Source organism: Anopheles marshallii, chromosome 2, assembly GCF_943734725.1.
Source record: "Anopheles marshallii chromosome 2, idAnoMarsDA_429_01, whole genome shotgun sequence".
NCBI lineage: Eukaryota > Metazoa > Arthropoda > Insecta > Diptera > Culicidae > Anopheles > Anopheles marshallii.
The window spans coordinates 13,336,501-13,361,447 of NC_071326.1; the positions used below are offsets into that span (position 1 = coordinate 13,336,501).

Sequence of the window (24,947 nt, forward strand, 5' to 3'; positions counted from 1 at the left end):
ATAGCCACACACTCGCACACCAACTATATGCCACCGGCGGCGGCAGGCACTTATCCCTGCTCAACTGTACGGTGTACTGTTCACTCCGAAACCAACATCTAAACCTTCGCACCGTATTTAGTTACCTCACGCGTGGCGTTCCAAAAAAAATAACCCCCCATTCCAAAGGCCTTTGGGCCAACTTGGGCACGAAAGAAGATCCTACCCAGGCGTGCTGCGATCGGTCTGGCGCGACGCCCAGCAGCTGACGACAGCGCTAGCACACATCCGTGCGTTATGGCGTCCACCGGCTATACTGCGATGCTGGACACGGGCTCGACCACTCGAAGCATCCCATCCATCACGACCTCGACGCTGGGTTTTGGTGCGGCGACCATTACTGCCATACGTGGAACCGAACAGCTGTCGGTGACGCCTGCCGCACGTCGATCGGCGCGATCGCGAGGCGCTCCCGGTTAGGCGCCAGCTAGGTGCTGCGGAAGAGAAGAATTTGTACGACAACATCAGATACGGTGCGGGGTGAAGGTGTGAGCTTGACAGATGGAAACGCCGATCGTATGAATCATACGGCTTGATGTGATTTGGAAAAGAACTCTACCCTATCTAGCGATTGCTTCACCGCACACAACAGCTTACGATAAGAGTCGGTATCAAATTTACTCGGAATGCCGTGGTCCCCCACCGGCGGCTAAGCGAAATGCTGCCCAACCGTACACACCCAATACAGATCGAGCGTGGTGTTCCGGTTGCACTTGGAACTGCACAAAAACAAACAGCCCATCCCCAGGCCCGGTCGGGTGGGTCCAACTGACGATAGTTACGGGTGACTGCGGGACCGCAAGCGCATCATCTGTCCCCGCGGGCGTGAGAAAACAAATTGCCAATCAATATGCCGCTGCGAAGCGCACGGAAGTGAACCCAAAACCCAGGCGCGACGATAACGCGCATCGGGAGGGCGCAAGCGACGAATGTGTTTGCACCACCGATTGCGACGCATTTCTGGTGTTTGTTTTGGGAGTTTTGTGAGGGGCATTATCGTGGCGTGTGTAAATATTCACACCCTCGTCGATGGCACCAGCCATCGACACGTCGCTCAGGCGCTACGGTTTAATTACATTGCGGTGATCGTTCGGGATCGGCAACATATGCGGGATTTGCGACTTAGCGCGATCGACCAGCCGGTCATTAGAATTCGCCACCCGTATGTGTGGCCGATCCACGGGCGTATTGGACTGTTGTCATCATTAATTTTCACTAATGGTTTTATGACTTTGTCGAGCGAAGGCACCAACAAGCGTGTCATCCATCCCATCGTTCCATTCATCGCTGTCAAAACGATCTGTTTGCGCGTCTACGTTTGCAGAGTGATCGAATCGATGAGAGTATAACGAGTCGAACGATTGACAAAACGGATGTACCCCTACGTGTCGCGGGTACAACCGACCGAGAAGTACGAGCAAACGGACCGGGCCCGGGACAACAATGTTTAACGTGAATGGCGCCGCGTCCGTGTACGAAACCGGGAAGCGGGTGGTGCTGTACGGTGGGCTAAATTTAGCCGCGTGATGAATGTACAATGGAATGAAATTGTTCACATTCCCCCATGCGGCCCCGTCTATTATTGAGCTGTCATCGAATATCACTTCGCTAATGGGTCCTCCTTTTCTGGTGAGATGACAACGGATTTTCGGTTTGAATAATTTCCTTCGGTTTATTTTTAGCAGCGAGAAGTACACAGACCCAACAGCAATATCCGTTGCTTAACTTTCCAATTATTAAGGTACACACACACACACACGTACAGGAATGCGAATTCAATTCCACCAGTGTCTGATGGAGAGATGTCACCGCGTTAATTCCTCACCGTGCACAAAGTAAAACGATCGTAAATTACTATTTACAACCACTGTAACATATGCACTTCGAACCCTTCGAGCGAGCGGGCAGTAAATGGTGCTCGCAATAGGAAGGGGGTGGGGGGCTCGTTAATTCGTACAAATTGCTTATCGAGGTAATGGACACGTTTCACGAAACTCGTGCTTGGCTCACCGTTTGAAAAATGTCATTTTAATCAAACGCTGAAGCCTGCCACGGTGTTGGCACCGTACGAATCGAAGCAATTGCATCCTCGACCCCCCCAATTGACCGCTTCTTCTGGATTTCCACCACCACACCCTTCCCTTCCCCCACCCAACACCCCTACCCGGGCGTTATCAACCCATGTTTTAGTGCTTGCACGTCGCGACCCAATATATGTGCACCGATTGCAATATTCTAATTAGCAGTTCCGACCAAACCAGCGGCTCCGCCCAGCTGGGTTTGCGTGCCGTTACCCCGAGGGGGAGGGCGCATTCATTCAACACTCACTTGTTGGGCCGTTTTTTTTTGTTGTTGTTGTCGTTGTTGCTGTACCCGTGCCCTTGCGCCTGATCACCCACCGACCGACCGACCGAGCGGAGAAAATGGTTCGCAGCCCTTTTTTTCTACCTTCCCGGCAAGTACTGTTGGTACCGGTTGCGTCGATGATTTACTTTAATTACCGGCAATTTAGATGTAAATTCCAGACGAAAACGGCACGGCCGTGGCGTTGGTTGCTTCTAAGCCTGGTGCGATCCGGCATCGGGGAGGGGGAATGGTTTGTAACGAGCGTCGTCGCCAGAACGATCGGGCTTGATGAGCAAGATCCGATCTGGGGCGAGAGCGAGGCAAAAAAAAAAGAACGCCCCAAGACGTGGTACAACAAACGTGCACTGTTACACGGTCGGAAACGATCACCGGAAGCATAATAAGAACGGCAGACATAATGATAAGCTGCGCTATCATAAGCAGACCCATAAAGCTATGATTGCATAAATGCAGACTGACGAGTAACGCAGCAAGACGTAAATATTTACACTTGTTTCAACGACGATAGAGACTGTGCTCAACACTCTAACTGATAGCCCAATGTAATCAAGCTTTTGTAAATAGAGTTTTCGCCTCGAAACGCACACGCAACAAACGCTCTAGATCGATTTAATACTGAACGATGTAAGCCCAATAGATATATTGGGTGTACAAGTAAGTTTCAATTGGTTTTTGTCTTAAAATTTAAAGCTTTTTTGTTACAAATTCCACCAAACTTTGTGGTAAATTATCAATTATCAACTGGTGAATTTCTTCGGTTCGAAAAAGAGGCATATTTCGTTAGGACTGTAGTCGGCAGCTACTAAGATTCTCATATCTCATATCATATACTAACGGAAGTTTTACCACAAATTGTTGCTGCATTTGAACCACATCGCTGATTTATGAGAATAATCGAATTTAAACATTGTGTAGGACTACAAAATGCTCCTAGTGATTCAGGAACCTTAAGAGATCCAAGATCTCGTTACTTCTGCACAGCCTAATATTTATATATAGCCAATACGATATTATGGCACTAGTGTCCTCGCCATCGTCATATGGAATTAGAAGACAATGTACGATACAGGGTTTTCGGTGATTATTTTCACTAGTTCGGCAAGTTATTAAATTGTACAGAAGATGGCGTTGACATGTTCGGCATAATTATTTGGCGACGGTAGAAAGTTATTGTTGGCAACGCGGTTGCTATGGATTTGACAGAAGCTACGTTGCTATTCGCTGTGCACTTCGCTAGCAGCAGTGTTGCCAGCAACATCATTCAACGATTGCTCAATAGTGCTGGCGAACATGTCAACGCATTCTACTTCGATCGAAACAACAATTAGACGAGAATAGTTTCTTGTCTGAACAATAAATCGAAGAAGGTAGAATGTCCCATCAACAGTTCTCCAAATACATATTAACCCATGCTTCATACTAGTAACTCGTGTCGTGTTATAAAATAGCTGCATTGACTGCGTCGTCCCATTTTTTTTATCAAAAAACGCCGTAAACTTACTTGTAAACCCAACAGTAAAACTTGACAGTACATTACACCGAACACGCAACACCCAAACATCATCGTGCAAGTGCATGCATGCTCGATCGGCGTCACACTGATCGCACGCGACAACGGTCAGCACCGACAGCAAAACGAAATTTAATTAAAAACAAACTACACACTAATCAGGCGACCGTTTCACGTTCGGCAAACGGTTGGGCTGTGTTGGTAAGCGCCACTGGTGCCGTACGGTATCAACCGGTAACGGTACAGTTTACTTCCTGTGTTGTCGCTTTAAACTGACCACCCAGCCACCCACCTGCATCCGTCCATTGCGGGTAGGCCAAGTCAGGGTTTTCCGACGCCGTGGTCTCGCACCGTTTCGAATGACGTTGACGTACAGATCAATAGGTCAGCGCGATAAAACACGACGGTCACGCGATCGTTTCGGTACGACACAAATCACCGATCGGCGATGCTGTCGAGAGCAGAGTGAAGAGCGGTTGCTGTGTTTTCTTTTACCACGTACGATTCGGGGGAAGAAGGAGGATTTTTATCTGTCTTTTATCGTCAAAAGGAATTTCCCTCCAATTCCGAACGAGTGATCGCCAAATAAGAAGGCTGAAGGTCTAGGGTGAAGTTATCTCATTAGCGTTATCAACTGAATTCGATTAACGTTCCGTACTTTCTTACCCCCCCCCCCCCCATTTACAACACCCCCACCCCCATAGCACATTTTGAACCAATTGTCAACACATCAATCACGTTGTTTCTTGGGGCTGTAGATGATAGACCTTGGATATCTTCTTCCAAAACTGTGTGCACAGAAGGACCTACCGTCAAATAAACTACCCTTCCCGGAATTGTAAACCCGCTCGCACAATGCCATTCGTTGATGGGCAGACAGTAGCGGCAAACCCACAATTAATGGTCCCTTGCTCACATTCTGATATCAGTTCACACAACACTTCAGCACGCTGGCTCACGGCGTAATCGCCGGTGGGGGTTGGTGGTCTCTGTGTGGTCTCCCTTTTTTTCGTTGTTGGTTTTGCAATGCCCACACTCCTGGGCGGATGTTATCAATGGAAGGTGTGTACGGTGCAGTGCAATGTCCAGATCGTCGTTCAACCCTAAACCAACCCTTTTCCCGTTGGAACCAGCGCAACCGTGGTTGGTTCCTGAGTACTTTGACATTGTCGTTGTTAAGCTAATCAGTGTCGGTGTGATGTGGATTTTTTGTTTTGTTTCACGGCAAAGCATTTCTATTTACACCCCCATTTGGGATGATCTCGTTTCGCCGTTATAGTATGGTGAAGATCGGGCGGGGAGTTTTTTTTTTATTTGGGAAGTTTGAGAGATACATTCGCTACGGGTAGGTTCCCTTGCGGTTTATTAGGGGGCATTATTCGAACAAAGGGGGGATGGAAACAGTTTTATGATTCATCTCTTGTTGGGTATCGTGCGAACTTTGTATCCAACGGTGTTTTGCAGGTCAAATGTTACGGAGGGGTTTTTTTTTATTATAATACTAAAGTTATATTATACATACTTATTTTGTTTTGTGCCGCAAATAAGCTCACTTTCACGTTTCAAAAATATCACCAGCTTTGGCTGAAACACTTCTTACTACGCATCGCTCTACACACACTGAACGCGACAATCGACGACACATCGAACATTGGAATCGTGTGACATTTGCTGCCCACTGTCAATTTGTTTGCCACCGCAACCGGCAACCGATGCCAAGGGAACTAATTAATTAGTAATAATTGGACTAATTTAACACTTCGAACCAAACAAACCCACAGTGGACAGTACCAACTAAAAACCCCTTTCCGGGGAAGAGTGTAGCTTTGTGGTCGAGAGATCGAATTCGTGCTGGAGATGGGTATAAGAATAGAAGAATCTACAGTTTCCACAGCAGTAACAAACCACAAACAAGAGCTGATTTCTTAATTTACATCAGTGTACTACAACAATTACTTACAGCAGCGAGATGCAGATACGCTACAACTGTTCACGCTGGATTATCCGTATCATTAATTTATCCTTTTTCCTTCCACCGAGCAACTTTGCGCACACATCAAAACACAAGTTTTACTTATTGCGTACTATCTGTCACTGATTGTTTACCGATAAAAGCAACACAAACACTCACACACAACTACGCACCTGTACGACACGGCACGAAGGCTTTACCCTTCCTGGGTTCAGCGTTTTGTTTTGCGCTACCGAAACACCGAAAGATTGATCCCGTACCGAACCGATCCGTTCGAGGGCCTGATCTGAACTGGCTAGCGGCCAGAACGGTTTCGACGTTCGCGCATCCGATAAGCGCGAAACGAGCAAACGGGCGGCACCAACACACGCGCGCGCGCACACACATGCTTCAGCAGTATGCGGAACGCTTATACCAGCAAATCTTTGAAACAAAACCGGTCCATAGGATGCTGTGCGTTCGCGAGGATTCGCAGTGCATTTACACTGAAGGATCGATTGTTTTCGGGGTGACGCGCTTGGGAAAGGTAAAATGGGAAGGCTGCTTGGATGAATGAAACGCCGATGAGCTGCAAGGTGTAATGTAATGCAAGGGGCCCATCGTTGTTCCAAATCACACGGAAGAATTTGATTTACGAGATGCGTTGCTTGCACGGCAAACGTTTGGTGCAAAAGAGAGAACAAACGATGATCATGCTAATTTATTCTTGCTCGAAGCGATACAAAAATGAATCGCAAGAGCATTCTTGATATTTTTTTGAAGATCTTCTCATATTCATCTTTTGTTCGCCGTTTTTAGCTGTTTGTTATCTCACAGTGTGTCAAGGAATTTCTTTCAAGGTGGCAACATTTTTTTTTCATAGAAATAAAATTCTTGTTATTTCGGAAGTTGAATTGCCAACTGAATAATACATGCTTCATAAATGGCATAGTGTGGCCGACAGAAAATCGTCTCATTCTGACATGCGTCAATCATGCCCATGATCATATGTAACGATCCAAAGAACAATTATAATCAATCCACTTCAATTGAAGCGCTGTTTCCTGTGCGACTCTTCAGGTTTTTGAGGTGTTGCTAGTTGGTGATTGTATCAGTCAAAGATTGAACAGCGTAGTGTGTACTTATAATATTAATCCCGATTCCGGTAATATAATTTTTACCAATATTAACTTACTGTAGTATTGAAACATTTGTAACCGTACGGAAGTAGCTCCAAATTAAAATTAAATCCCTTTTGTTTGGGCCTTGGTACGAAAGGTTTCATCAAAGTCACGTTTGGCCTTTGCCGGATACTCCAGTTAAGGACGTTCGTGGCAAATTTCGCACCACCAAAGTCACTTCAGCCAAGCGTCATTCAATGAGCAACACTCAAGTAGATGCTGTTGATCGTACCGGCGGCCAGCATTAGCAGCAACAGCAGGTAAGCAACAATCGATACCATTCCAGCACTGTTGCCTGTTTCCTGTCCCGCGGGATGGGAACTCCTTTAGCGGATCGATTCCGTTTCCATTCGGGGGCTATTTTTAACCGTAAGTTTATCTGCGCTATTGTTACAGCCCGGCACGGGAAGACGGATACGAACCATTTCCCCGTTTTCACCTGCTGGTAGCCCCAATCGAATGTGACGCTTGTCAGGCGGGTGTGTAGATTACGTAGCAAATCGAACGGGCAAAATCATAAGTGCTCCTCAAGTGTTGTGACAATGCTAACGAGCAACATCTTGGGTGGTTGGCCGTTTGTTGATAAGTGCGCTTTAAATCGTTGAAGGGTGCAAACTGAGCAAAACTATAAATGGGAAAATAATAATGGTCTGTTTGATTTTTATCAACTACGTGCTTCGTTGTCATACCATGTAGTTATGGTTTTGAAATAAATGGGGATGAAAGGTGTTACAGATATGTTCAAACATTTACCTTCAAGAAGCGATTATCGTTTAAGGATAATTATTTGTTTGAGTGTATTTTTTATATGATATTTATCTACCGGCATTCTCGTGTCTTGCGAGTTCGACACGCGAGTTGCGAGTTGCGAGCTCTTGTTTTAATATTTTTTTGCTTATCATATATCCAAGCGTGAATCGGATCGTTGAACATAATCTAATATAGGTTAATATTTGTGAATTTCATAGCATCGGCTTTTTACAGTAAGCACTGTATCATTTACCTAGGGCATAGTAGGGCATACGGCATTCGATGATAATTTCACATTTTATTTTTAAACCATATTGAAGTAAAAGAGTATTAGAATTTAGTAAGCTAGATTTTGCTACTAACAATATACACTTTCGGATGTTTTAATTAAACTGATGAAATTCACAGTGAAAATAAAACCAAACCATCCAATCATGTCCATGAGTTTATCCTACCGTGCAGTGAAATGTGCTGCGGATTGCATACCTTTTCTACAAATTTAAGCGTTACCTTGCACACTGTGCGTTGATCATAACATGTGGCTCATATTCAAATTGAGGTGTAAGAAATACTTTAATGATCTTTTTTCATGAACTCGTACTATTTGGACTACAATTTTTACTTAAATTTTTTCATCTAATACCTTCTACTTACATTAAAACGATTAAGGAATATTATTATTACCATTCTTAGAAAACATGCAATTACACAGTTAATTTAATTTAAAACCGATAAAAACCAAAACGATTTACTCTTCTGTTTGTGTTTACATTTATTTATCACTTCTCTGTAGTCGGTTTTGGATTTTTTCATGCTGCCACCCCTTGGGATGGGAAAATTTGTGTTTATATCTAACGCTACATTGTCATTATGAGGAATCCTGTTTGAGGTTTCATTCGATCTGCTCGTTGTTGTTGTTGACAGACTACTTACAGATTAATAGTAAAAAAAACACATAGTTTTGAGTAAATTAATTACTACACATTAACGATCATGACGCAACCCAACAGCGGCGCTGCATCTAAACGTCCCTTTCCGATAAGGCAAACATGGACACATAGTGTCGCTTGAGAGATAATGCCAATGTCTCGACGTGCATCGATACCTCAACGCAATATCCAGTGGGAAAGGAACGAAACAAAAAAAAACCCTACACTTAAAAATGCTAACAGGTATGTTTTACCACCCGGTCATATTCTAGTGCTTTCCATTCTCTACACTCGCCGTGCCGTTGTTATCCGCGCTCGTCACACGTTTGCCAAAGTTTTCTCCATCCTCCAGCGTCTCCGGCAGTGGATGACCTTGCGTTTCGGGTAGGAAAAATACGCAGAACGCTCCGACAAGCGGCACCAGACCGAAGATGCACGGTGGCAACCAGTAGGCGATCGAGCCCATACCCGCCACGAACGGGGCAATCATCGATCCGAACCGGGCAATCATCGAAGCCGTACCGATACCGACGTTACGCACCACGGTCGGGAACAGCTCACCCGCATAAAGGTACACGGTGGGGAAGCTGATACTCATGCCGACCAGCCCAACTGATGCCAGGCCCACGTTTAACGTGCTTGCCGAGCTGGGTACAAATGCGATCGCCAGCATCGAGATGCCGGCCAGGGTGTTGGAAAAGATGAGCGTCTTCTTACGGCCGTACGCCTTCATCATGTAGATGCAGAGCAGCGTGCCGGGCAGCTCGAGGGCCGCACTGATCGCGACGTTCGTGTAGATGTCACCACCCGCATGGCCGATGTACTGTGCCACACCGAAGAACGCCAGCCCACAGACGAACCAGTTGAAACACATGTACAGGGTCTTGGCACGCATGTTCGGCGTACGGAACAGATCTAGCACGTTGCCCTTTGACGCGTTGGCGGGCGCATTGCGTGACTTTTCCTTCGCGTACTGCTCGATATCGTTGCGGATCGTGTCCGTCTGCAGGTGGTTGCGTTTGGCCGCTTGCTCCAGTACCGTTACAGCACCGTCCACATTCCCGGAGGTGAACAGGTAGCGGGGTGATTCCGGTACCAACCAGTAGTAGGACAACATCAGCACGGAGAAGATCGATAGTGCGAACTGCAGCTGGCGCCATTCGCGCAGATAGTAAGCGAACCCGGCCAATGTCAGATGGCCCAGATTGAACGGGATCTGGTAGAGTACGGAGAACAGCTCACGCCACTTGGGGCCAATGATCTCCATCACAAGCACGAAGCTGAAAAGAAGGAACGGCAACACGATTTGTTAATCTTGCTGTTTGGTGGGATAATCTGCAAGAATTCCAATACAAACCTAGTCACCATCGTGCCTCCAGTGGCGACAGCTGTGAGGAATCGGAGCACTACGAATATCCAGAACGAACCGATGACGGCGGCACCAACTCCCGTCACGAGCTGAATGATGACCGCGATCACTAGCGGTGGTCTTCGGCCATATCTGAAAAATTCAAAACCGACACATCAGTTTGAACAGCTCTTCTAGCGAACCTAACCAATCCAACACGTACTTGTCTGCAAGGGATCCGAACACGACGCCACCAACCAGAATGCCGAACATGAAGATGGTTTGCGATAGTTTGACCAAATTCGCATTGCCACACACCAGATCCCACTCGCTCGTGATGGTCGTTGCGAAGGTGCTGTTATCGTAGCTCCAGCTCGTACAGGCCGCATCGCATTTATCGACCGATGGATCAGAATCGCACGTATATTTAACGGACGGTCCGAGGAAGATGATGCTCATCTGATGCCACGCTACCGGGAACTTTAGCGGAAAGATGACGGCACACACGAGTATGTGCCACCAACCGAGCTGGCCCATCGCCCGCTGGATCGGGTCGAGGTTCCATTTCCGGTCCGATTCGGCTTTGGCGGTTACTGTAAGTGCAGAGAACGGGACATTTCGATTAGTGGATTGAATTGTTTGCGCAGATGATGGTATGAAACATGATATAGCCACAACCCTCCCCAGTAAAGAGTCCATCTACCTTCACGAATTGGTAATGTTTTCTGTTTTCTGGTGGAATTTAATTTTAAAACGAACGTATACGTTCAAAATGCACCTCTCCAAATGTTACCCATCGTAAATTGAAGCTGTTCGGTGAGAGGGCAGTGAATCCATTATTCGGTTCACCACTCACCTCATTGTGCGATCAGGCCCGTTTGCCACATTCAATGGGCCGACTGTTTCCGATGTCAGAGCACGTGCTGATTTCGAAGAATGGTCAACGATCACCAGCTGTGATGTATTTTCTCTATCTCTCTCTCTTAACTGCATATCGATGAGCAATACAATATAACTAATTTGATCACCATCCACCATTTATTAGTTCATCCACTCAGGGGCTTTATTGTATTCGCCTTAGAATGGCAGTCCCATATATTTTAAGCTCCACTCTAATAGCACGCGAGAATTGATCAGCTATGCCTGAGCACGTTAAAACACAGCCCCTCCACAGCACAGTGGGCAGTTTAGAACAAATATCGGGATAAAAATAATTTTCAACGAGACAACGTTTATAACTTCGTTACACTCAAACATCATGCTGCTGGCCAACACCACCAGGTGGCGTAGTATTTGATACTATAGTAGTAGCAAGAGATATAGAAGATACATAAGGATTTGAAAAGGGTAACGCTTTCATGAAGACGTCTTATATGTTAATTTCCCGTGAAGCTTTTCGTGCGTGGTCTGGGCTATTTGTTCTAAAGATTTTATGCCGACCCTCGACAAAAAAGGGGTTGATTTACATTATTATTTATAATGGATGATATCAAAAAAGTATACGCACAGGCACACGCTTACTAGTTCCACGTTCAAGAACTCCACCGTTATGGAGACGCCTAGTTTCTCGATTACAATTAGACATTAGACAAAAATTACAATTATTTTTGAATTTGCGCATGTTCACCGGTAAATTCTTCATCGCCCCATAGAATAGGTCTCAGCCGTTGTGGGACGATTTTTTGCGGGAATTATTTTATTCTTTTTTCCATAAATTGAAATTCATACAAAAATCATACAAAAATTCATACCATTAAAATCCTTTCCAAAACAATATGAATGATAAACCCTAAGGCTTGATTTGTGTTTAAATAAAATAAATTAAATTGTTAATGCATTACTGAACATTTATTGTTAATTAATTTCTTTCATTAATTGTTACTTAGGGTATTTTTATTTCACTTATTTTATTTTTGGATTTCACTAAGTTTTATCCTGTAGTCTACCGGAAAAATAGTCATTTAGTGCACAGTCCAACTTGCCTTTTTGCCATTTTATTTCGGTGTTTGCCCACTGTGCCCACGGTTAGCCAAGCATCGCGTTCCAATTCTGCCATCAAGAAGCATATAACTCCAGCTTTATATGACACTCCGCACCGTGGCTCACTTTCTCGTGCTCACGGTACAGTAACGCGAAACAGGAATGGAAAAAAGCACACGGCTAAGGTTAGTGGCCGCGTCATGTGAAGTATTTATGAATTATTAAGCGATATCACAAAATCGCGAATATTGTCACAGAAAAAAAAGGAAAAAGCAAACCGAGAAATCGATTGTTCACATGCTTTTTTTGTGCAATTTCCATGAAGTTGGGTTCAAAAAAAAACACACACACACCCGCTTAGCATGGTGTTCCCAAAGGGGCTTGATTTTGCTTCTTACAACTGGTTTTGGGTGGCATCAACAGGTCGCTCCAGGGGAGCAGGAAAAAGAAACTCCACTGTTGGCTTATTATGTGTCGGTTACGCAAGCTGTCCCGCAGTGACGTTAATTGGCCACCAAACAAGGTCACTGCCAAAGTTTGCATTTGATGAGCTTTGGGCCCGTGCTTTTAGCACCTTCCTTGCTAGGCCATCGCAAATGGTGATTAAAATTCGTGGAGGACTTCTTAGTTGCCGAAAAGGAAAACTACACAGACTCACACACAGTGTCATCTTTATATTTTTTATTGATGAAAGATCCTGGTTTATTATCGTTGCGACCGTGCACATATAGAATGCTGGTAGATACACTATCCTTGAAGATCGTGTATTAAACGATCTCCACACAATCAATTCTTCGATCCAAACCATGAGGCATGGGGCAAATATTTGCGATCACCATTATCGCACCACCGAGCGCAACAAACTATGTAGCGCACGATCGTTGTGCGCCGATCATACATTCATTAGTTTCCCATCCCATCCCAGCTGTCGGTGAAGAAAAAGCTCGCTTTGGTGAAGGTTTCCCCCCGTCCACGTCGCTATCATCAATCACCGCGATCGCGATCGCGCACGTGGTAAGCAGTTTGTGCGAGTTTGTGTCCGGTTTATCAATTGTATCGGTAAATATGTGGCAAAATGGAGGTACTTTCACCAGCCCCCACAGTTACCAGTGGGTCTAACGATCGGCACACATAGATCCGGTATTTTTCGCTTTCAGGGGTGGGTTTTTTTTAGGTGTGTTAACTTATTCACCTTCACCGATTTGAGGTTCAATTCCGAGAAATATTTCGTACGGCTTGCCAACGGGAAACGTTGTACAAGACGCAACACCAACAATTATTCACGTATTTAAACATGCCCCAAAATGTTTAATCGGTCTGCGCCTTCCCGCTGATATAACTTCCCTACTTTACGTAATGGCATTGCGCCCACGGCAGGAGGGCTTCGCAATCGAAAATCTGTCCAAAAATGATTTTTTTTGCCAAACACTACATCATCGCACCATTGCAGTTCTCTCGTATTTGATTAAAAAGGATAACTGAAGCCGGCAAAAGTAACAAATGAACTGAACAATCGTGCAAGTTCCACAAAAAAAACATGATTACTTTACCACTTGCATGTTTCGCTCTTTTGCCATCTCTTTTATCGCTTTTCTTCCTTAGCGGATTATGCTTTTGGGGCGTATGCTTTAATCTTAATTTTTGTGGAAAGGTGGCTTAACCTTCTCGCCATTTCAATTCCCAAACTGCACGCCTGCAAACGTAGTGCAAATCGAGGACATATTTATTGACACGTGTCAAAAAACATTTGTGAACGGTTGTTGCCAAGTACGAGCTTTTCTGGTCAAGTTGAAAGAGAATAAAACGGAATGGCATGCCGGCTACAGGTCAAGTTGGGTCACTATGTTCGGTTGATGTAGGGGTTCCTTCACCAAGCTGACATATGAAGACCAGCAGATTCATTTTAACGAAAGAAACACATGGTTAACCTAAATTAATTGTTTATGGAGACGTGGAAAAGGTTGTTAAAAAGAAACTTTACATCAAAACGGTGGCGGAACACAGGGGTTGGGGACCCAGTACCTAAGACCCTGTAGGTTGAAACAATCGGCCAAGCAATTCCAACTCGGCTCGGGACCTCCATTGAGCTAAACCCGCCACTGCATCAACATCTAACCAAGAATATGTCATTGAGTTCATTGATTAGTATTTCATTCGCATATATTCCATGAGGTCTTATCAAGCTCTTTATGCTGATTCGTTCTATATTACTTTGGGACTTTCTACAAACTTATTCCATGCAGTCCGATCACATGATATACAGAAGCGATCACCTGCCTTCTTCTTCTTCTTTGTCGGCACAGCAACCTCAGGAGGTCTAGGTCTACCAGTTCTGGCCTTGTTTGAATTTATTTACCCGTATAACTTGACCCTATGGAAGTATCTTCTAATGTACAATACAAACTTCTCCTCAGTTCGTCAGTCTATTTTTGGGGATATTATGTTTCTCCCAGACAAAAGATAGTCAGTGAACAATATAAAAAAAATTACCGCAAATTTCATGACACAACAAAATTCAAACTCGCTGAATCCCTCCGAACAAACCACTTTTTGTCAAATACCTTTGCTTCTTGTGCACAATCGAACTCCTTGACCCGTTTGAAGTTTTTGGGGTGGCTCAACAATACGCACATGTCACATCTCGTGCTGGAGATGCGTTTTGCAATCACGTGGTCGCAATGCTTTCCTCCGCCAAACAGCTGTTCGTTTCAGGGCGTCGTATCGTTATGCCGCCCCAGGCAAAGCTGCTGAATATATGAATGAGTAATCGTAGCCAATTTTTTTTGCCCTCCTATCGGTGTTTCAGTTCCTTCTCCGCCTCGCTAAAAGCTGATTTGTACCAAACAAAACCGAACAAGCCGAACATCGAAACTTAGAGCCGTGACGTTTGTTACGAGAGCGAGAGAAGAAGCTGATGATCGCGTCAATCATCAACGGCAGATTGGACGGATATTGGATTCGGTAGTTTCCCTCCCCGGCACACAACATCACACCGATGACGAAAGAAAGTGTTTTGTTTCTTGGTGCGTTTCTTCTGCCGGCTTGTTGTCTTCAGCGCGTTGATCTGGATCAGGAGCAATTTTGGCGTACGGGAAAGTGTTTTCTCTGCCTTAAATGGACCGTGAGATGCTTTACCTAGGGTGTTGGGTGGCTTCAACAGCAACTTATGCGCTGTGAATGCATCGTTTAAACTAGCATCTTCATCGTTGTGTGATTGGTATTGTCTAAAGATTTAATTTGAGCAATTAAATCTTTTTATAGACAAATGGTTACAGTTGTATGCAATTTGGAAACGTGTACAATTGCAATTAAAACTGAATCAACATATTTAAGCAGCATCACATGTAACACTAAACGCGTTAAATAACAACTACCAACATGCGACTTTAAAGTTACTTAACTTAACGATTTACCCCATTTATCGAAAATTAGAATAAAGGAGACGATATGCAAACAATCGCAGCAGATGACAGCTAAACGGCCACGAAAACGACAGGACAAGAGCAAAACACAAAGACGACAGATGATAGCACAATTGTGGCACATGATAGCACAAAACCCCCAAGACGATATCAGCGCAGACTGGGATAAACTCGCGAGAATCGATGCGATCACGGATACATTTCGATCGTCAGTCAAAAAATTCGTAGCCACCATTGGGCTATCATCTGCAACGATTATATTACGCCTGATACTTTCGTCATCTGCTGAATTTTATTGTTAGACTGTCGCTTATGATATTCTAACATCCAGAAACTCCTGTACTAAGTGGTATTTAAATACAAAATGAAAGAGCTAAAACATTAGATAAATAAAATGCCAGCACAATTAAGAAAATGGGGACTCCAATGCCGTCACTAATAACCAGCACTGATCAACCCCATAAAATCGACAAATGGACAAACGGCCTTCCGTGATAAAGCCTGTTAGCTAGTACGTTGAGGCTCGCGTGATGGCGACCGAAATGATTGATGAGAACCAAAGACACGTGCTCGAGAGCGTAAATGATTAGCTTTCAGTGTCATTCCACTGTTGTAATGTTGGTCCCCAGTACGTCCACATGCGTACGAATGTGTGTGTTTTTCTTTAATTTTACAATCCATTTCAGAGGCCACTCGACCCATGAAACACTGAAAACACAGCGCGATGTTTAACCAAAAACCACCGTCCCTGAGCGTGAAAAAAAGGGAAGGAAAACTCCCTCTTACGCCATTTGGTGAACAAATCACTGTCAATCCGAACCTCGTTTATCAATCTAGGGTGTATTTTTGCAACCGACCGCCCGCCCATCATCAACTCGCACACCCCCCGCGGTGGTACGTGCTAATGGGCTAAAATTGCTAGGAGAAAACCTCGTGGTGCAAAAAAAATCATGAAATGAAAACAAACAAACGGAACAATCGCGTACGGCAGCAGCAGCAGCCAGAGATACATTTTCGCACTTTTCACCTTGCCACCAGTGTACAAACAGCTTTTCCCTGTACCGGCCACGTTTTTCAACGCACGTTGGCGCAAAATTCGCGTGCGTAAGAATGACCATGTGCGTGGAGCGCGTTTCGAAATAGCACAAACGGTGGTGCGGTATCGGTTTGTTTATTTCCCTATCGAATCGACGCGGTGTTTACCCCAGGTCGAACTTCATGCGCACACCCGCATTTTTCCTACCCCTCTACCCCCCTCCCACTCTCTCATGGCATCCTCCAACACTCGTCGCGGGGTTTTTCTTCCGTTATCAGTTCACGGTCAACCGATGGTGGACCGGTGATTCAATGTGCTTTTGCGTAAAGCGTAGCGTGTGTTCGGGGCCGGTCCCTCTATTTTTGGAACAGCAGCGCGCACGGACCAGCCTCCGGATCCGGATGGCGGCTCGCGCAAACGTAGACGTAATAGCGCGTCGTGCTGGTACCCTAAAGTTTGACCATCGTGTCTTGCCAGTTTTGCGTCAAACAAGGCAAGAAAGAAAAGACAAAAACCAAAACATCGTCTAAACAAGTTACCGTTAACCCCTGTTTGGGGGGGTGGGACCTTGGCATTGTACCATGTCTCGATCGGTGAGATGTTACAGGGTTTGGCACAGCCAATTCTGGCCTATCAAATTGGCTCCAGAGAACGATCAACCTTTTCATTAAATAATTGTTGCGATTTCAATGGCAAAATTATATTTTTAAAGTTTGAATTTGAAAAAAAATATATTTTTATTTTATTAAGCGCACGCATGCAAAGAGCAACTAGCGTATTATTCGCTCATTTTAAGATAGCTGAAAAAGAGTCGAAAATTTTATTTTGTAAGAATAATAATAATTATTAAATAAAAATATAATTTTAATCATAATAAACAGGTAGACCAAATAAAGAATTTAGGAAAACCGATTCAAAGTTCTCAACGCCATTGATGAATTTACGCTACCGAATTGTGTGTTTACGGTGGCAAAGTGACTGTTGTTGAAGACATGTAGTGGATTTACGTTGACCGATTGGCTGTGTAAACCCTGTAATACACGCATCACGCAGTGTTTTCTCAAATTTGATAGTGTCGTATGCGTTTCCGCTTCGTTTTGTATTTATAAAACTACCTTTTAAAAACCTTGCCTTATCTATTGGTTGGTGTTGCTTTACATAGTTTCGCATGTTTTGCTTTCGGTCACTTTACCTCAACAAACCCAAATTGACCCTTGGCTGTACGTACCCGGTCACATACATTTGTTAATTCATTTCCATGATTAGCTATGCGGTGTGATGGTGGTTACCACTGCTGCTCGTGACACCGATTATGCTCTTCAGCCACAATTGAAGGTAAACCGAGCAGATAACTGGATTTTAACTTCGAGCGGTTGCAAATATTGACTAACAGATTGACATTAAAGCAACTCACACTGAGCCACTCTACCGTGACAACTACATCGAACGACAAAAAATATCGAATCTAATGCCCATTTTCTTACATTAACCTACGCGCGTTATCCAGGTCAAGATGATCGAGTGGTTAAGGCTAAATTAAAGTAAAGCTATTCAACTTCGAAAAACAAATTTCAACTTACTTTTCATGTTTATCACGTTTTCTCTTTGTTCGGGAAGCAAAAAAATATTTAGGTGTTGTAATCCTTCCTTCCGACTATTTCTTTACACTTTTTAAATTAAGTAATAGCAGATATATTCTTCACACAATTCCAATTGCCCTTTAGCTGAACTTCGATTCCTTTTCGCCCACTGACCGGCTCGCACAAACACTTCAAGGGCACAAATAAAAAACAAAAACCACCGCAAAGGGAAACTACAGTATAATTATCGTTTGTTTTAAATTTTCCCCTTTCACAAAAACTGTATGCCAACACACACTAAAAACTGCGACAAACTTCTCGTTGTGTTGCGTTACACGAACTCACAGCACAGGCCAAAACGTCCGCTATCGAAGCGATCGTGCGCCTTACTGTCACCGTTCGGTTTGTTTACGATCGGTTTTATACGATCTTGGTACGAGCTGGTTGGGAGGGATGCTAGCATGCGTTGGATTTCCCCACGAGAGGGAAGGGGAGGGGGCCCACTTGCAATGGCTAAATCACGCGAAAATCTTCTCTCTTTATGTTTCCACCTGGCCAAGAGGTGCCGGTATGCCTCGCTGGCTTTGGTGAAACCTGTTTGTAGAGAGGAGAGGTTGAGCCAGTTGCGTTGTCGGGGAGAGAGTAAAAGCATACACAAAAAAACTGCGAAAAGTTCTCTTTTTTAACGAACTTCTGTTAATTTAATAGCTTATTATTTGACTAGTTTTACGACAAATCAATCACATGTACTACAAAATGCTTGACTCTAAACTGTTGAAGTTAACGAGATGGATCTACGCGTGAGTGAGTGGGACGCTCTCCACTCCGAGCGCGTTCGACAAGATCGTGATGTACACTCCATAAACCAGTACCAGCAGTTCGGTGACTTCTGGCGTTGCAATCAGCCATCGGAGAACTAGGGCCGCTGTGTAGTGCGCATAAAACTAGTCGGACGCGCTTCGTGTGTAAAGAGCAGCATAGCATATGATCAACCCGTGCGCCGAAATAGAAAGGGAACGGATTTTACCGGGGATTTCCCGCGCCGAACGCAATACGAGCATGAATATTTAACTTCAAACGACTACTGCCACCAGTTGAAGTACTTCGAAGTAGCTGCCCCACGATCGGGATTATCCACAGTCAAACGTTGTACATTGTAACGATTGACATGGGGCACGTGTTTGGGAAGTTTGATTGACAAAACATTAGAGCGCACGCTCATTGGGAGGTTAGTTATGCAATTAGAGGGACATTATTGGAAATTACCCGCCAAGAGAGGGATGCACTTGGTTGGACAAGGCATAGTGGCCCACGTGCCCAGAATTCGCCGGGACCGGGTGCAAATGGAATGCGCCATCAATGTTATCCCACAGCAGAATGATAAGGCACTATATTAGCACACACAAGTTGCTCCCAGTTTTATACGTTTATAACCCATCGTCCATTATCTCTGTTCCCAGCTTTATCCCACACACTTTCAACACACTTTGGAATTAATTACAGTAAAGGGCTTGATTTTACCAAGAAGTCATTTGGCTACTAGAAAAACAAACAGGGCATTTCGAACGTAGTGTAGTTGTTGAGGTGAGGAACACAACTTCGCACCGATGCCAATCCTGCATAGCATTGGGTAAATGTATCCGTCTGGGACAATTCTTGCGGTAATTTGTCGGAATGCATCAATTTAGCGGTCGTAATCCAATCGCATCGCTGACAGTAATCGCCATCTAGCTGTTACTTCTGTAGCATGCACGAACATCCATCAGCGGTGTTGCAGTTCGAATGAGGATGAGCTGAAAATTTGCACTCAATTATGATGCATACGCGGCACGCAACTTCAGCACATTGTAGCAGCAAACTGTCGTAATGCTGGGCACACATTCAGCCCTCAATGCTCTCAAAGTGGTAAAACAAAACATATGAAACAAACATTTTAATGTGAAATTAAAACATAAACCAATGAGCCTCAAACAGTTAGTTATTATAGCACAGAAAAACTAATTCCCCGGTGTACTTTTTTCACGCCAAATGACACAAGTATTTAGTGCTAACGGATATAAATCAATAATAAATGGACGGATTATATGCAGCACCCATGTGGTAGACGTGCCTCGTACGGCCACAAAATCACCTTATTGCTACGTAAATTTCCCCCAGCAATAAAATTGATCGTCAGATCCATCATCGTCCTACCTCGCTCGCCAAGCGGCTACTACTACTACTACTACTACTAGTGCACTAACCAGTTCCAGCCGGTTTTCGAAACATCCCAGATCCGTGCCACCGCGTACGGGGCCATAATTTAATGTCCGATACCCTTCCAATGGAACTCCAACTCAACCCATATGTGCTAATTTTTATTTTGTAGAAAAAAAGTATGTATAGAACGCAAAAGCCTGTTCTCGGGTGAAAGGCTGAACGCACGTAAGTAGGTGCTGCAGACATTCGGCGTAGCGCTAGGAATAATCTTCAACTTCCAGCGGCTCAAGGTCGCGGACGATCATACAAGTGGCACTGAGTGGTCTGAGTCATGGTACCGAACCGCATCGAAGCATAACGGTGGCGTTTTTTTTTGGAGCCAATGGTCGATTTGCACCTATGCTTCATAAATTGGAACCATCAATACAGCAATGAATCAAATAATAACTTGAGTCCCACTTTCAGTTCCTGGCTGGGGAAGATCGGCAACACGATGCCTTACTTCCCGGAATGATTCACTGCCAAATGGCTCTCGGGACCATATGTTGCACGGTGAATTTCACACCTTCTTTGGTTAACACTGATCTGTGTACTTCGTTCATTTACCAATAAAATTAACATTCTTAAAATTTTACGGTTTGACCAATAAAAGCCACCCCCCTTGATGGAGGCTTATTACTCGCAACTTTGCCAGTTGTTTTCGCTGCAAAACAAATGCATTAACAGGGGACAGAAATGTTGGCCAACCGTTCCTATCGGCAATTAACATGGTTGTGCGTTTGCGATTTACCTTCCACGTGATTTATTTCATTATTTCTATCGATAGTGAAGGAAAATAATTGAACTTTAAATTGGCAGCTTTTAATGATCAAAACTAGCCGTTAAAAATTTATCACCAAAAGGGGCTCAACTGTTGCTGAAGGATGGATGGGTTACGGTGCTACGATCCGTACACGATCGCATGGTTTTGGTATGTTAATGTACATCAAGCGGTAAACTTAAATACTGCCACCTTACTACGATTGACGTCAGCAAGGTGTTGGGAGTTTTAGAAAATCCAGTTTGTAGTAAATCTTCCCGACATCACCTTGCGACCTTGAAATGATCAGGTTTTGTTTTGGCAAACATACTGAATGTGCGCAAAATGTAAATGCGCCGATCACGAGCTTGTTTCGTGGGTTTCAAAGGAAAGTTCTGCAAAGAATACAATGCAAAAGATAATTTCTCCTGTCGGTCTTCTATCGAATTTCTTGTCTTTTGTTACTAAAAATCGATATTTCTTGAAGGTGCTTATGGCTAATTTGGAGTGCATAAAAAGTTACATTATAAGTATGATACAATTAAACTGATAAAGGAAATTGTCAACGTTTTTAAAACAACCTGCCCATTACAGAGGATCGGAATTTGCAGTTCGGAACAAATTACGGAAGAGGGCGCCACCGTCAGCGGAGATAAAAAGAGTTGCGTTTCTAGGATCGAGCCTTTTCCAGTTGCAGACAGTGTAGAAATCAGTAATAAATTTTGAATTTCTCTCACCATAGTCGGAGTTGTTGAAAATATTACACAAAAAAATCCGAACATTTGCAACAAAAGTCAAAGTGTGACAGTCATGATCTAGATTCTAGAACATCGTTAAGGCGAAGGACTTCACTGTCCAGGTACAAGTATGACATGTTAATCCACATGAATTCGTAAGATTTGAACGGTTGGTTATCACTTCGGTATTATTGAATAGCTCCTGAAACGGAAAATTAATCAGACCTTCACTATTTGGTTGACCTTGGAGAAGATGGCGGAGCAGCACAGCTTCACTCGTTTCATCTCTTCGTTACTTTCAAGTTTATCTGCGATAGCATATCACAGGGCTAACTTATTTACCGTTCAATCTAGCGAAAGAGTGTGTCATTCACGACTCAGTGGAGGTAACTCTGGGGACCATTTCCAATGAGTTAGTAAAGTTCCTGGCGTATTCTGTCAACAAATTCATATCTGCACAGAGACGATCGCAGAGAAAAGGTGATCGGATTATCTTCAACTACCTTGGGTCAAAGTTCAGTACCGGTAACAGCATTGATGTTGAGATACGCGCTAGGTTAAGCCATTGACCCTGTCAAAACAAAACCCGCTCAGTCGCGTTCGAGAGCGAGATGAACGATTTTTGGTGGTGGTTGGTAGTGGTGTCTTCATCTTCGATCTTCACACGACAAGACCGGCCCAGAAACCTATCCGGACATCCAGAAATAAAGTCAAGGAAAGCCAGAACTGGCAGACCTTATAGACCTCTTGAGGTTGTTGTGCCCAAGAAGGAGAAGTAGAAGAAGATTTAAGAAACCAGAATAATAGCAAACTCCAGGAAATGTAAAGAAGATCATAATATCGTATAACGATTCGTAAGGCTCCAGCGCCCTGATCATGGCATTAGAATGACACCGGTCGACCGATAGAAAGTCTCCTTACATCATGTACATGGACAGAAGAGGTGTGGCAGGCTCAAATCAAGGTGGAGATAATGGATTGGCAGGCGACGACTCTCGAGACCGTGAGCGCTTCAGAGGATTCTTACAGCAGGCCAAAATCGGGAAGCGCCTGATAAGTAAGTAAGTATTATTCAATTGAAGAAGGGCAACACTCTCATAAAAATAACATATGAGTTTCTTTTAAAATCCGAAATAAGCTGGTAACTCCCCACAGATAATGGACTTTTCTTAAGAGCTATTGTTGAACGTCAATCGTAGAAAGCACTTGAAGAAAGGAATTACGTTGAAGTGATGATAAATATGTAGGGTCAACTTGGTACTAGGTCCCAACTTCCCAACTATTAACTACTCTCTCCTGGCAGCAGTATTACCTCCACAGCTCAAGCACTGATAGTGTAACCACAGAAAACAAAATAAATACTGGCAACTGGAAAATAACTAATTGCTTCATCTGATTGGACCTTTCACTTGTAGATAAGCGTACCATAGACGGGCGTGACAACTAACAAATAACACACTTTCCGTACCAACCCGAAATCTATGCTCTTGATAACCTTTCTTATGCTCATTCGCCTTCAAAAATAATGCATCCTGCTGATAAGAAATAACCGCCACAACTGTGCAAAGCAACAACAACAAAAAAAAAGAAACATTGTACAAACATCTCCTATGATTTAACGCTTCCATAACGTAGCCGTTGGGCAGAAAAAGCAAATTGCGCATCCTCATTGCCATGGTAGCAGCTGTCCGTCGTCTGTGCCAACTACGACTAGCCTCGATGCAACACGACAGTTTGTTTGTTTGTTGATATTGAAGGTTAGCTACGTTCGTTTACGGTGCTATACGATATGACTACGGGTGGATAGATTTGACAAACCAGCAGAGCACCAGAAACTTGTTTTGGGCAAGCCGTGCGACAGCTGAGTATACTACTTCTAGACGAAATGTTTCTTATATTTACAGCACACAAAACAGACACGCTTCAATTGAAATCGACACAGTACATGCTTGGGTTGACTAGTGTTACCTTACCTGTGTCTGGCTGTGCTTCACGCTCGCTTTGATTTTGCAGCTCTATTCCGGGATTGGATTCGGTTTTATCGGTCATGTTGAACTGTCACGTTTCTTTGCGTTATTCGCACTTTCGTTTCGGTATAGAAAAGGCGCTTCTAAACTGTAACTAAATCGCAAACACACAAAATCACATCACCAATTGGACGCACACGCACGGCTCAATACGAAAACAGTTGTACCGATACTGGTTGCACAAGCTATGGTTAACCATCAAATGGTTCTGCTACCGTTCCGTTTAAACTACGGTACGTCCAGCCCAACACGGCAACACCCAGGACAACAGCGATCCGTCGATGGCTAAGGTTCGCCAGCAAATGATGATACCGCGGGCTGGAACATACCGCGACAAGGCACAGTGTGTCTTATTCCCTGTGGCGGCGTATCACCAGCTGACCTATCCGCTCGAAGCGTGGACTCGCGCACCATGCGGTGTGTACCGTTGACGATGACGGCGATGTTGATGATAATAGATTTAACAAGCCGCAGCTATTCGGAGCAACCGGAGCAAAGGGCCGGACTGCTGCGATGTGTGGATGATGGTGTCGTATTACGGTGCATTGTGTGGAAGAAAGCGAGCAGTCAACTGCACCGGACCTGTCTTCCACGCCCGTCCGATGGATTTATACTAGCTGATTTGCGATAGTGAGGCAAACTGAAAAGAAAATGATAAATTGTAGCAGAAGTAGAATGAATAAGGTAATAACTGGAAAGGGCCATAAGTTGTCAACTTACCGTAGCCCATTAGTGCGGTGCAAATTGTATTGAAGTCCGGTGTTTGATTAGAAATACTCGTTGAAAATCGTTAGCTTGTGATTTAAAACCTTTCTGAAGAATTACTTTTAAAAATATTAAAACTAATTAACATTCGTATGATTTTCTTATTTCTTTGTTGATAAATGCCTGTAACTTTTAGACACTTAATAAATAAATAATAAATAAATAATAAGAACAATAACACTTATTTTTAGACTTTTTTATATATTCTTCAAGAACAACCAAGCCGTATGGGTAAATTTAGCTTTCATAATGAAACAAAATACAAAAAAAATTCAGTGTTAATTAAAAACACACGGTTGAAACGGCGCAAAAATGCTGGATAAAACC

The 24,947-nt window shown here is 44.0% G+C and overlaps 1 protein-coding gene across 1 annotated transcript; it reads right to left on the bottom strand.

Moving 5' to 3' along the window:
- Window positions 1–8,995: 8,995 nt before the first annotated feature.
- Window positions 8,996–23,877, bottom strand: LOC128710197 (organic cation transporter protein). The gene is made up of 4 exons (XM_053805241.1): window positions 23,802–23,877; window positions 10,299–10,668; window positions 10,085–10,228; window positions 8,996–10,007 (listed from the first exon to the last, which is right to left on the bottom strand). Exons 1-4 carry the CDS (start codon window positions 23,875–23,877, stop codon window positions 8,996–8,998), a joined length of 1,602 nt encoding a protein of 533 aa, XP_053661216.1.
- Between the last annotated feature and the right edge of the window lie 1,070 nt (window positions 23,878–24,947).